This window comes from Chrysemys picta, chromosome 1 (assembly GCF_011386835.1).
Source record: "Chrysemys picta bellii isolate R12L10 chromosome 1, ASM1138683v2, whole genome shotgun sequence".
NCBI classification, from domain to species: Eukaryota; Metazoa; Chordata; order Testudines; family Emydidae; genus Chrysemys; species Chrysemys picta.
Window position 1 is genome coordinate 47262281 of NC_088791.1, and position 13715 is coordinate 47275995.

The 13715-nt window shown below is 46.3% G+C and overlaps 1 protein-coding gene across 1 annotated transcript in view; it reads left to right on the plus strand.

Moving 5' to 3' along the window:
- Window positions 1-13715, plus strand: part of CTTNBP2 (cortactin binding protein 2) — a 196976-nt gene that overhangs the window by 136629 nt on the left and 46632 nt on the right. Inside the window, 2 exon segments of the mRNA XM_005285758.5 lie at window positions 13307-13393; window positions 13473-13572. Coding sequence (XP_005285815.2) covers window positions 13307-13393; window positions 13473-13572 — 187 coding nt within the window.

Below are 13715 nucleotides of genomic sequence, written 5' to 3' on the forward strand. Positions count from 1 at the left end.
TACTCACTTGAATTATGGGCTCCACCCTGTCCATTTCTCATCCAGACCCCTGTCACGCTGTCTGGTAGGCTCACCACTGAGAGTGCCAATCTGAGATCAGACTGTCAGAAAATAGGGCAGACACACCAAGTTGGTGGTATATTCTATGAGATTTTACAAAGCCAATAACAAACATGCACTCCTGGATTACTATATTAGTCTTGCCGTGGAGTCACAGACAGTCCACTTATGCTCTCTCAGGACCCTCTTTACCTCCCAGACAAACTAGACTTTGTGTTGAAAGGTTATTAAAACCCCAAATCACCTGACATTAGGTTACTCCCAACCCCAAGGGGTCGGTTACTTACTCCAAGTCAATGAATACTCTGGATCTCACACCAAAAACAATGCTGAAAAGTAAATTTCTCTAGTAAACTAATTAAAGGTTTATTAGCTAAGAAAAAGAAATGAGTTATTAAGAGGTTAAAGCAGGTAAAGTACATTAACAGGTGAGTCCAAATTTGTAAACCCAAAGTGATAGCAAAGATGTAGTAATCTGCTAGTTTCCCATAAGTCTCTCAGGGTTGCCCAAAATGATTTTGGGGATTTCTGTCTTTGCATCTGGAATGCGCTCTGTAAGTGTCCATGGCAGCTCATCAATACAGGATTGATCCGGGGGGAGGGATAGCTCAGTGGTTTGAGCATTGGTCTGCTAAACCCAGGGTTGTGAGTTCAATCCTTGAGGGGGCCATTTAGGGATCCGGCGGGGGAGGAACCTGTCAGAGACCATACTTGGTCCTGCTAGAGAAGGCAGGGGACTCGACTTGATGACCTTTCAAGGTCCCTTCCAGTTCTGTGAGATAGGTATATATTATATATCAGGGGTCAGCAACCTTTCAGAAGTGCTGTGCTGAGTCTTCATTTATTCACTCTAATTTAAGGTTTTGTGTGCCAGTAATACATTTTAACGTTTTTAGAAGGTCTCTTTCTATAAGTCTATAACATATAACTAAGCTATTGTTGTATGTAAAGTAAATAAGGTTTTTAAAATGTTTAAAAAGCTTCATTTAAAATTAAATTAAAATGCAGAGCCCCCCGGACCGGTGGCCAGGACCCGGGCAGCGTGAGTGCCACTGAAAATCAGCTCACGTGCCGCCTTCGGCACACGTGCCATAGGTTGCCTACCCCTTTTATATATATCCCTGGATTCAACATTATAGCGTCTTCCACGGAAGGCAATTAGGCGAGTATTTTCATTCACAGTGGGGCTCTTCCTTTGTTGGCTAAATGAAAACGGAGCTTGTGAGCTTTCAGTGTCGAACATAACAATCCATGCTTTGAAGTTAGCAATCTTTTACATTTTCCAGGCTCCAGTCTCATGTGATGGGCAGATGTAATGTAAATACAATGTGATAGCCAAAAACAATCCTTCATTAGTTTTCATTAAGTTTTACACATTAAATAAATTTTCCTCCTAATACTAACACACCTTTGATCTAGGATTATCTCACTGAAGGGTGTACATAATGTAATTACACGTAATGTGATAGCAGACAACAGCATACAGATAAGTGAAAACAGTACAATCAACATTTTTGATCTATTCGAACAAGTGAATTGGCTTGAACACACTAAGACCTTTTAACATTTCTTTGATATTCACACACAAGTGAATTGCCCTGTTGCTCTAGTCTGAGCTGGCAATCTGTTAGACAGCATCACACCCTTGAACATCTTGAACAACTCTGTAAAACTCTAATCCAGAATGAGATTTCTCACCTCCCAGATATGGGAGTAATAGAGAGCATTCCCTCAGAAGAAAGGTGCTACTCCATCTTTATCATTCAGAAGTGTACGGAAGGAGTGTGAGCCAATCCAGATCTCAAAAGGCTCAACAAGTGGATGAAGGAAATGTAGTTCCAGATAGAGACTCTAACTGCTACAGTGTCATCCCTGTCCCCAGGGGAATCTTCTGACTTCAGTGGATCTGACAGATGCACATATCCACATCCCAATAAGACCAGGCCATTGCAGGTTCCTAAGGTTTGCCAATGGCAGGTAGCAGTCTCAATATCGGACACTCCCATTTAGTTTGTCATTGGCCCCCCTGGATCTTTACAGAGATGGTGGTGGAAATCTTAGGCAGACTCACGTCACCTATACACCTTCCCGGACAACATCTTAATCAGAACTCTGCCCCCAGCAACAGCACACAGAACTACAATCCTTGACCTTGAATCTCCTGCAGGAGTATGGCTTTATTATAACATCAAAAAAGCTTAGAGAAGAACCACATCCTGATTGTCAGACAACATAATCCCAGTCACATAAGTGAATAACCAAGGGGGCAGCAAGAAGCCCAGCACTACAGGCTGAAGCAATGGAAATCATGCAGTGGGTGGAGAGTTCTCTCCTCTCCCTCAGGGCAACTCACATAAAGGGGGAGACCTGAACCAAAAGGCAGACTAACTCAGCAGGCACAAGGTGAACAGCTGCAAGTGGTGCCTGAATCAGGAGGTCTAGTTAATCATCCAATTGTTTGGCCTTTCCTTAACCATTTAAGAAGCACATAAATGTGTAGAAATCAAAGTAATTCCCCAGGGAAGTGAACCCCAGATCTATGGAAACAGATGTCCTATCACACAGGTAGCCACAGGGCCCCCCTCTATGTATTTCTGCCCTTTCCATTATTAGGGAAGGTGATCCAGAAAAAAAATGAGAACAGGACAGTAATATTGGTAACCCCTGGTTTTGGGACCTGATAGAGCTGAAATTGGGACCACCACTAAGCTCCCCAAAAGACCAGAAATCCTTTCCCAAGGCCCTCTACTTCATCTGGACCCAAAGTGTCTGCACCTAACAGCCTGGCTATTGAAAGGGAACCACTAATATTGGTGGGAATGTCCTCCAGAGTCACCAGAACACTTCTTTCTTCTAGAAGAGTATCAACCTTGAAAATATGCTTCTTTAATTGGACCAGGTTTTGCGACGGTGCCAGGAACATGAAGCAAATTCTGTAATTCCTCTATCTGAATTTTCTCCAAGAAGTCTTCAACAAAGGTCTCCAACCCAGCATCATTGTGCATCGTGTCTGCCCCTAGTAAAATGATGTTCACAGGATCTAAAGATTCCCTGGCAGGAACACCTAGGTAGCCAGATTCCTTAGGGCAGTCCAGATGGCCAAACCAGTGATTAGATCTCCTTTTCCCAAGTGATTGCCACTTGTATTGAGACCCCTGACAAACCATCACTTTGAACCACTGACATCAATATCCGCATTTTATTTGTCCATCAAAACTTGATTTCTGATAGTCATCACATACACCAAGTGAGTGTCAGAGCTGGCAGCACTCTCCATGCAGGAACCTCATTACAAGTTTCATAAGGACAAGGTGGTGCTCAGAGTTCTGGAATTGTTTATCCCGAAGGTGGACTCTCCTTTCCACACTTCCCAAGAAGTGGTTCTAGCTTTATTCTGTCCAAATCCACAGCATCCCATCGAGGAGAAGTGGTACATCTTAGATGTCAAAAAGACTCCGAAAATGTACTTCAAATGTACAGAATCCATAAGGAGATCAGGGGGCCCATTTGTATCCTGCTATCTGAAATACCAATGACTCAGAGCTTCCAGGTCCTCTCTTGCTAGTTGGATTAGACCAGAGGTAGGCAATTTATGGCACGCGTACCGAAGGCGGAACGCGAGCTGATTTTCAGTGGCATTTACACTGCCCGGGTCCTGGCCACTGGTCCAGGGGGCTCTGCATTATAATTTAATTTTAAATGAAGCTTCTTAAACATTTTAAAAACCTTATTTACTTTACATACAACAATAGTGTAGTTATATATTATAGACTTATAGAAAGAGACCTTCTAAAAACTTAAAATGTATTATTGGCACTCAAAACCTTAAATTAAATATAAATGAAGACTCGGCACACCACTTCTGAAAGGTTGCTGACTCTTGGATTAAACTATGTATTGCGAAAGGCATCGGAGATTCTGGTTTCAGAAGAGGTATGGGCACACTCCACACAATCCTTGGAGACCTTGTGGGTAGAAAAAGCTAATGCATCCTCAGTAGAAAGTGTAAGGTGGCCACCTGGTCAAGTGCTACCATCTTTATCAAGCGCTACAAGGTGGACTTCCCATCCACTGCAGAAGCTTCCTTTGGCAGGAATGTGCTACAGGCGATGGCCTGGAAATGATTTTGTCCTTTGAGCAAATATTATTGGTAGGAGGAATACCGTTTTCCCTTTTTCTGCCCTTTTCTTAACCCTCCCAACCTCTGTTCATTGCTCGCTACTTCCCAGATGTCAAGAAATGTGGGAGATGCTGGGCTGCAGAATGGAAAATTTATTATTATTAATTTCCTTTCTTCTAACAGTGTTTCTCACATTTCTACCCAACATGGATGGCTCATAAGTCCAGGGTCAGAGATTAAGTGGAGTCATTACAATAGGACTGTCTTCCTTTGTCTACTGTACATAGTTATTTCATTATCTCTGTAAGATTTGTTAATGTTATATCGGTTTTACAGTTTGGGAATAACTCATTTGGAAGAAAGCAGGAGCTGAGAGAGCATGGCTACACCATGCAGCTCCAAACTCTGATCTGTCTTCATGAGCTGCAGAAAGTGGAGAGCAGCCCAGATGTCATCAAGAATTGTGGGAGATGCTGCTAATAGAAAAAAAGAGAAAGAGAGAGAGAGAGAGAGAGAAATTTCATTAAGAAATTTTCTATTCTTCCAAAAGACCTTTGCAATGAAGAGCATACAGTGACTTCAAACGATTTCCAAACAAAAATCAAGGAACTCACAAGACGCATGCTCATTTCCATTGTTCATAAACATTGATTTCCATTGCATCTACTTAATCCCTCTTCTTTCATTTGTAGTTTGTTTCAATGGTGAGCTCCTTGTGTTAGAGACCTTGTCTTCATACTCATTTGAAAAGCACCTAGCATATTGATTATGCTACACAAATAATAAGTAATAGGTTGGCATCTGTGATATGTTCTTCATTAGCAATGCTGTACAGGTATATTCCATGCCCCGAAGGCATTTCATATTAATATATTAGGTGTGTGTGCTCGCCACATGCACTGCTGCCGGAGGTTTTTCCCTTAGCAGTATCCATAGGGGACCAGCTCTGGCACCCTCTGGAGTGGTGCCCGCATGGCATGGTATAAGGGGCACCGCTGACTCCCTCCATCCTCAGTTCTTTTTTACTGCCAGTGATGGTGCTGGAACATCTGCTGCTTAGGCTAGCATTGTTTTATTCTCTGTTCTTGCGAACTTTGAAAACCTGTAATATAGTTAAGTATCAGAGGGGTAGCCGTGTTAGTCTGGATCTGTAAAAAGCAACAGAGGGTCCTGTGGCACCTTTAAGACTAACAGATGTATTGGAGCATAAGCTTTTGTGGGTGAATACCCACTTCGTCAGATGCGAAGTAAGAATATAGTTGTACATGTTTAGTAGTTGAATTAGTTACCCTTAGTAGTAGTTCTCGAACTCTTCATTAATCCCGAATGGGACTCAGCTCGGGGACGGAGCATGTGATCGTTTAAGCCCTGCGGTCGTTGTAAATGGCCTGTGCCGGTCAGCAATCCGCCTACTAGCTGCTTACAGTGCTTGGGCGAGTGGCACATAAGCGACAAGTGTTGTCTTTGTAAGTCCTTCAAACCTAGGATAAAAAAGGAGTGGAACAATCACTTAAAGGTGTTCCTGATGGAGTCGGAACTCACTCCGGCACCGGAGCAACAGTCCAACTTGGCACCGAGCACCGTGGTGTCAGTGCACAGCGCTCTGCCGGCGCCATCCATGAGCTGGCACCGGTCCCCCTCCGTGGCTCCAGCCAAGAAGCCGAAAAAGACAAGGAGGGGAAGATCCCCTACTTCCCGCAAGGGAAAAGATAGGGCTGGGAGCGAGTGAAGACCTGCCCCGGGCAGCTCAATGCCCCCTTTGGGAAGTTGGGCCCCAGCTCACGCTGACTGGTGCAGCCCATCCCAAGATTTGCCTGCAATCCAGATAGCGGTACAGGCCTCCGCCAGCTCCAAGTGCTGTCGACGCCCGAGGCTCTGCAGGCAGCTCAGGAGACCCTGACGCTTCCGGTGCCACCCACACCGGCTCCAGCGGTACCCAGGTCTCAGGGTAAACCCACCTTGGGACTTCCGCTTGTGTCCCCGCCTCAGCGACACTGTTCCCCATCGCAAGGAATGTCCCACCACTGCTCCCCCTCCAAAAGCCATCACGCCTCAAAGAAGCAGGCTTAACGGAGCCCTCTTCAGTCCCCAGACCTTGTGCACAGACAGCAGGATTCAAGGTGTACTTCGCTGGTAGCCTGGCGCAGATCCACCGAGGTGTGCACCCCGTGCAGGAGCATCGAGACTGACCCCTCACATCGCCGACAGCTCAGTACAGATCCTGGGACTGATCCAGGGATCGAAGCCACTGGACTACCATCGTCGATCTCCAAGACTGGGATCGCCATGTTCAGGGAGTTCCTCCCTGCAACCGGTGTGTGATAGCTCCCGGACCCAGTACTGGTCGGGTAGCGTAAGGCATAGATCACCGGATTTCTGACGCCGATCCTCCGAACACCATCTGTCCCCGAGACCCCAACCAAGACGTTTGTCCCACTCGGACAGGTCTGCCTCCAGGCGCAGCGACCGGCACTGATCAGATAAGAGCTGCCGCTCCACCCGATCCTGATTACTGGGTAGTGACTGCTCCGGCTATAGCTCAGCACCGAGCAGGGCTCCCTAACTGCGGGACAGCCTCTGGTGCCTGCGGTGCTGCCTACATCATCAGCACTGAAACCTGTCCCAGGGCCCCAGGCACAGTGGCCAGTGCCATGGAACCCCTGAGGGTTCACCAAGCCTTCCCAGGCTGCACGCTCGGTGTTGGAAGCCTCAGACAGGCCAGCGGCCTCAGCATCCCACCCCCTCTAGTGCCCGAGGGGGTAAGGACCCCACAAGTCCAGGAGGACCCAGGGGAGTAGACTGCTGGCCCACCAATGGATGTGAAGGTTCCTGCGGTACTGGCATCGTCCTCATCATCGCCAGACGAGGCTATCATGGAGCCCCCTTACCCAGTTCCTCAAAATGATGCTAAGGCGCACCAGGAACTATTGAAGAGGGTTGCATCTAACCTGGGGCTCCAGGCTGAGGAGTTGGAAGAACCTTCTGACTCCTTGTTTGATGTCCTCAGCCCCTGCCAGAGTGGCCCTATCCCTTCATGAGGGGGTATCAAAGATTACCACCGCCCTGTGGCAGACTCCCTCCTCCTTGCCCCCAATCTCTAAAAGGGCTGAACACAATACGTGTGCCAACAAAAGGACATGAGTACCTATACTCCCACCCGGCCCCCAATTCCCTTGTGGTTGAGGCGGTTAACCACAGAGAGAGGCGAGGTCTATCCGGGGATACCCCCAAAAATAAAGACTCAAGGAGGCTGGATCTTTTTGGGCATAAGATTTATTCGTCTTCCAGCCTGCAATTGAGAGTGGCCAATCACCAGGCCCTCCTTGGCCACTATGATTACATGTGGCAGACCATGGCCAAGTTCAAGGCTTCACTATCCGAAGGATCCAGGAAGGAATTCTGGGTGATCCTCGAGCAGAGCACGATGGCGGCCAGAGCAGCCCTCTAAGTGGCTTCCGACGCGGCGGACTCTGCAGCCTGCACCATGGCCTCCACAATCTCCATGTGGCGAGCTTCCTGGCTGCTCCTCTCGGGCTCGTCCACCAAGGCTCAGCAGTCGATTCAGGACCTTCCCTTCGATGTCCAGGCCCTATTTGCAGAACAGACTGATACCAAGCTGCACGGTTGAAAGGACCCCCATACCACCCTGAAAACACCAGGGTTGTACATCACAGGCCCAGCACATAAGTGGTTCAAACCGCAACAGCCTCAGGGACAAGGGAGCCAGTCTTGTAGGACCTGCCTCACAAGAAGGCCAATGGCTACAAGTGCCGCCCAAGCCACCCTCCTCCACCCTCTGCTCAGTTGGGCTCCACCCGGAATAAGCAAGGGGCCAAGCGACCGTTTTGAGGGTGTCCCTGAGGGCAACCTACCAGTCTATTCCCCGGATCCATCTTCTCTGTTTTTTTCCAACCGCATTTTCTTTTGCCTACCTGCATGGACCATGATAACCTCAGACTGCTGGGCCCTGAACACAGTGGCGCAGGGCTACACCTTTTAGTTTCTTTTCTACCTCCCTTCCCCGTCGCTCTTCAGGGATCCTTCTCATGAGACTCTCCTTGCGCAGGAGGTCCAAGGAATGCTGCAGATATGGGCGGTGGAGGAACATCCTCTAGAGTATAGGAACAGGGGATTTTATTCCCAATACTTTTTAATCCCAAGGCGGTCTACGCCCCATTCTGGACTTGCGAGACCTCAACAAGTACCTAAAGAAACTGAAGTTCCGCATGGTCTCCCTGGCCTCTATCATCCCCTCCCTGGATCCGGGAGACTGGTATGCCACCCTCGACTTAAAGGACACATTCTTTCATCTATCCATACCTCGACAACTGGCTGGTCAAGGGCAGCTCCAGGTCTCCGGTCCAAAGGGACATTGTGGTGCTGCAAGCCACTTGCCTCTCCCTGGGCCTACTGGTGAACAACAAAAAGTCCACGTTAGTTCCAGTATAAATGATAGAATTCATCGAAGCTGTGCTCGACTCAACTTGCACGAGAGCGTTCCTACCGCTTGAAAGGTTTCAGGCCTTGACAGACCTCATCGTGAAGGTGTCTGCGTTTCCCCTGACTACAGCCAGGGTCTGCCTGCGTCTGCTGGGCCACGTGGCAGCTTGCACATACGTTATTCACCATGCCAGGCTCCTCATGCGGCCCCTGCAGCAATAGCTGACGACTATCCTATTCTAGTCCGGGGATCACCTGGAAAAAATTATGACCATTCCCCCAGCAGTACTCACTTCGCTGTGAGAAGGTCCTTGAGGGAGTTCTGTTCGACAGCCCCCCTCACTCCATCGAGTTGGTGTCAGACGCCCCGGACCTTGGCTGAGGTGTGCACCTCGGAGCTCTTCAGATCCAGGATATGTGGTCCCTGGAGGAGATGGCACTCCACATAAATGTCAAAGAACTCAGAGTGGTCCGATTGGCGTGTGGTGTCTTCCTACCTCACCTTTTAGGCAAGATGGTGAGAGTCCTGACGAACAACACAGCCTTGATGCTGTTCATCAACAGGCAAGGGGGAGCGCAATCATCGGCTCTCTGCCAGGAGGCTCTCCGGCTCTGGAACTTCTGCATCGACCATGAGATCCACCTGGCGTCAAGAGCACGCTAGCGGATCACCTCAGCAGGGCCTTCTCCTCTCACCACGAGTGGTCGCTCCATTGCGATGTAGCCTACATGGTCTTCCAGACGTGGGGAACTCCTCAAGTGGACTTGTTCGCCACCAGGCAAAACAGAAAATGTCATTTGTTTTGCTCTCGGCAAGGTCTGGGCAAGGACTCCTTCTCCAACGCCTTCCTCCTGTCATGGTCAGGGGGCCAGATGTACATGTTCCCTCCGATCCCACTCATCGCCAAGATCCTGGCAAAGATCATGCTAACTCATGCCCTGTCTCTCTTGATCGCCCCGGCGTGGCCTTGCCAGCTCTGGTTCGGCACATTCATGAACCTGTCAGCAGCCCTCCCCTGTCCCCTGCCCAACTAACTGGACCTGCAGTAACAGGATCATGGTCGGCTCTTACATCCCAACCTTGTGTCCCTCCACCTCTCAGCGTGGATGCTGTGTGGCTGAACCCGGAAGAGCGGACCTGTTCAGAGGAGGTCCAACAGGTCCTCCTGCAAAATAGGAAGCCCTCAACTAGACTGACTTACATGGCCAAGTGGATGAGGTTTTCCTGCTGGGCGTCCGAGCGTGGCATCTCTCCCTCGCGTTCTTCCATAGAGGCTGTCCTAGATTACCTACTTCATTTGAGGAACCAGGGCCTGGCACACTCTTCCATTAGAGTGCATCTCGCGGTCATCTCCGCTTTTCGCCCGCCAATCCAAGGACAGACGGTGTTTTCCCATGACATGACTGTCAGATTCTTTAAAGGGCTCGAGAGACTTTTTCCCTAAGTATGGACTCCTGTTCCACAGTGGGATCTTAACTTTGTCCTCTCTAGGCTCACAGGCCCGCCCTTTGAGCCGCTGGGTTCCTGCTTCCTTTTCCACCTGTCATGGAAGGTCGCATTCCTGGTGGTGGTGACATCAGCGAGATGAGTTTCTGAAATTAAAGCCTTGACCTCGGAACCACCTGGACACGGTCTTCTACAAAGACGGGGTTCAGCTGCGGTCCCACCCGGCCCTCCTGTCAAAGGTGGTGTCTACCTTCCATATCCTGATGTTCTGTCCTAAACCGCACAAGACCAATGAGGAGAGGCATCTTCATGTGTTGGACGTCTGAAGGGCCTTGGCTTTTTACTTGGAATGTACCAAGCCTTTCTGTAAATCAACTCAGCTCTTCATCGCTACAGCGGATAGGATGAAGGGCCTTCTGGTGTCCTCACAGAGGATTTCCAATTGGTTTAACCTCGTGTTAGACCTGGCGGGGGTTCCACTGCTGCCGATTGTCAGAGCCCACTCAACTAGAGCACAAGCATCTTCAGCGGCCTTCCTGGCACACATACCTATCCAGGATATCTGTAGAGCCACAACGTGGTTCTCTGTCTACACGTTAATGGCCCATTATGCCATCACTCAGAAGTCCAGGGATAACACTGGGGTCAGCAGAGCTGTATTGCAACCTACACATCCGTGAACTCCTACCCACCTCCATGGGTACTGCTTTGGAGTCACTTAATATGGAATGGACATGAGCAAGCACTCGAAGAAGAAAAGACAGTTACCTTTTCCGTAACTGGTGTTCTTTGAGATGTGTTGCTCATGTCCATTCCACAACTCTCCCTCCTTCTCCACTGTCAGAGTTTCCGGCAAGAAGGAACTGAGGGTGGGGGGAGCCAGTGGCACCCCTTATACCAGGCCATGCGGGCACCACTGCAGAGGGCACCAGAGCTGGTCCCCATCGGATATTGCTAAGGGAAAAACTTCTGGCATGGTGCATGTGGCGAGCACACACACCTAATATGGAATGGACATGAGCAACACATCTCGAAGAACACCAGTTACGAAAAAAGGTAGCTGTCTTTTAATGCTAGTATTTTGTTTGTTTTTGTTTAGTGCAGTACATATGGTAAGGTATAGATTATATTACTGTGAAGTGGGATGCTTGAGATTTCTGATGGGATGAAGTGAATGTTTGGCTGAAAAGTATGAGACATTGAACTGAATTAATCAATCCGTTGGTTCATGAAAAACTATGTAACTCATTATTTCTTTCAAAATGGCCCTAACTTGTTCTCTGGACATCAAAAAACCTGACAGTCAAAAATGTTGACATTTTTCCACTAGTACTTTATAATTTCCATGCACCTTTTTAGGATTCACAGGACTGTTCTGATTTGTCTTTGTGGGGAACAGGGGGAGCAAAGTATGCAGGGGAGTCGTATTATAGTTAAAAGATATTTTTTAAAACTCCAGCATGTACTGTATGGACAACACTTAAAATAACGTTTTCTCTTTTCAAAAGGACATTTTTCCTTCAATCCCTAATTTTCTGTCACATAAAAAATAAATTGTAAGCATGGAAATGAAGTAATTAAATTCATTTTTACTAGCTACCAATTGATTGATTTATTGAAATGTAATATGCAGGTGATTATTAGCAACTTTAAAGAGGAAACAAAATTAAAGTTGGTTCATATCAACCATTAATAAAGAAACCAACCCTATTCCTTACTGAGCAGCAGCTTTATTTGTATAAAAAAATATCATTTTTTGTTACACAAGTTATTTGGTGTATGAAAACTGATGAGAAAGCAAATCTGGGTAAATTAGCTTTTGGACATCATTGTTTTCATAGCGATAGAGCCAGTTTAAACATAATTAAAACCCAAGTAAAAAAATACCTCCAGAGCCCTCTGCTGGTAAATTACGTAAACAATGTGTGCCTTAGATCTCAGCTGTTTGCAGGAGTCTGACAATTACCCAGTAGTTTAACTGTGCTCCCTTGACAGTTAATTACACATGAGCACTAAGCTAATCTCATTTTACAAAGTGAAGGCCCACAAGTAATTTTGATTTGAAATGGGTTTTAGTTCTCCAGAACATTATACAGTGCATTTGTGAGTTTCAATTAGAGATAAAGCTGTAGCTTTGTCATTCAGTTAAAAAAAATTAAAACACGTTGAAGTAAAATAATCATAGAGAACTGGAAATATTTTTTTTAAATGTGTGCATTATAATAGTATGGATCAGGGGTCAGCAACCTTCAGCATGCAGCCCATCAGGGTAATCCACTGGAAGCTCCCAGTGGCTGCTGTTCGCTGTTCCCGGCCATTGGTTACATAAAAGTAGCAAGATGGTTATACAGTGAAAAAAATTCCTGTTCTTAAATAAGAGATACTGATGAATTTAGATAATAGGTAGTAAACCCAAAGCAGCTACCTTTAAATATGAATGTGGGATATTTGGTTTACTTTTCACACTGGTAGAGCAGGTATCTCTTTGCCTCTTCAGCATGCTTTTTATAATCCAAGAGGTCAAATTAAATCAGTTTAGGCAGACCGGTTCTAAATATTATGACACTGGGTTCCTATATTGTTAGTATAAATTATATATTTAGAGTTTGAGGAGTAGTTTTTGCCTCAACTTAAAATAAATGTGGCGAAAACTTAAATGTTGATGGTTTTTATAGAATAATTTGGGTTTGAAGTGTTCTCTTGTAAATTCTGCCCACTCTATGTCATTGGATTTAATTGTTAACTGTAACCTGTCCCTATTGTCTGGGAGTGTCAAATTCAACCATTGATGGGACAAAAGAATGTTTTCGCATAGTTTTATAAATTAAGAACAATCCCATGTTATTTCTATGTAAAAATCTCTCTTTAAAAGCTGCAACACACCAATACTGCACATGTAGAACACTGTATTATAAGGTGCATAAGTTTCATACACTATCATAGACTATCAGTGTTGGAAGGGACCTCAGGAGGTCATCTAGTCCAACCCGCTGCTCAAAGCAGGACCAATCCCCAGACAGATTTTTGCCCCAGATCCCTAAATGGCCCCTCAAGGATTGAACTCTCAACCCTGGGTTTAGCAGGCCAATACTCAGGCCAATGCGCTATCCCTCCTCCTCATGATTGTGAAGTGGAAAATTCCACATATACCTAACCCCTTGGGTTTTGGTTGTTTTGTTTGGATTAAAAATATCCAGGTCTGTGAATATTCATGTAAAGTTTACTTTGTTTATGTGTAGGTTGAACAATACCATAATGTCATCTTTCATGGTCCAGAAGGAAGTTTGCAAGACTACATAGCACATCAGATAGCACTCTGTATGAAGGTATTAAACAAGCATACAAAATAAATAATTCTAGAAAGAGAATGTAAAGCTTCCCTAAACCTGTGAATTTTCAACACAGAAAAAGCAAATGGCTGCTGGATTCACCTGTGAAATTGTTAAAGTTGACGTGGATGCTGATTTCTCCAAGGAGCAGCTTGCAGAATTATTCATCAATAATGGTAAGATTATTTCAGCAGATCTATTTTGATCAGTAGAAGGCTACTTCTAAAGATGCTTTCGGAAGAAACATTAAAGCACGCTGTATAGCCTATGGCATGTTTTTAATAGAGTTCTGAAAATCTCACAAATTCTGGAGAAGGAA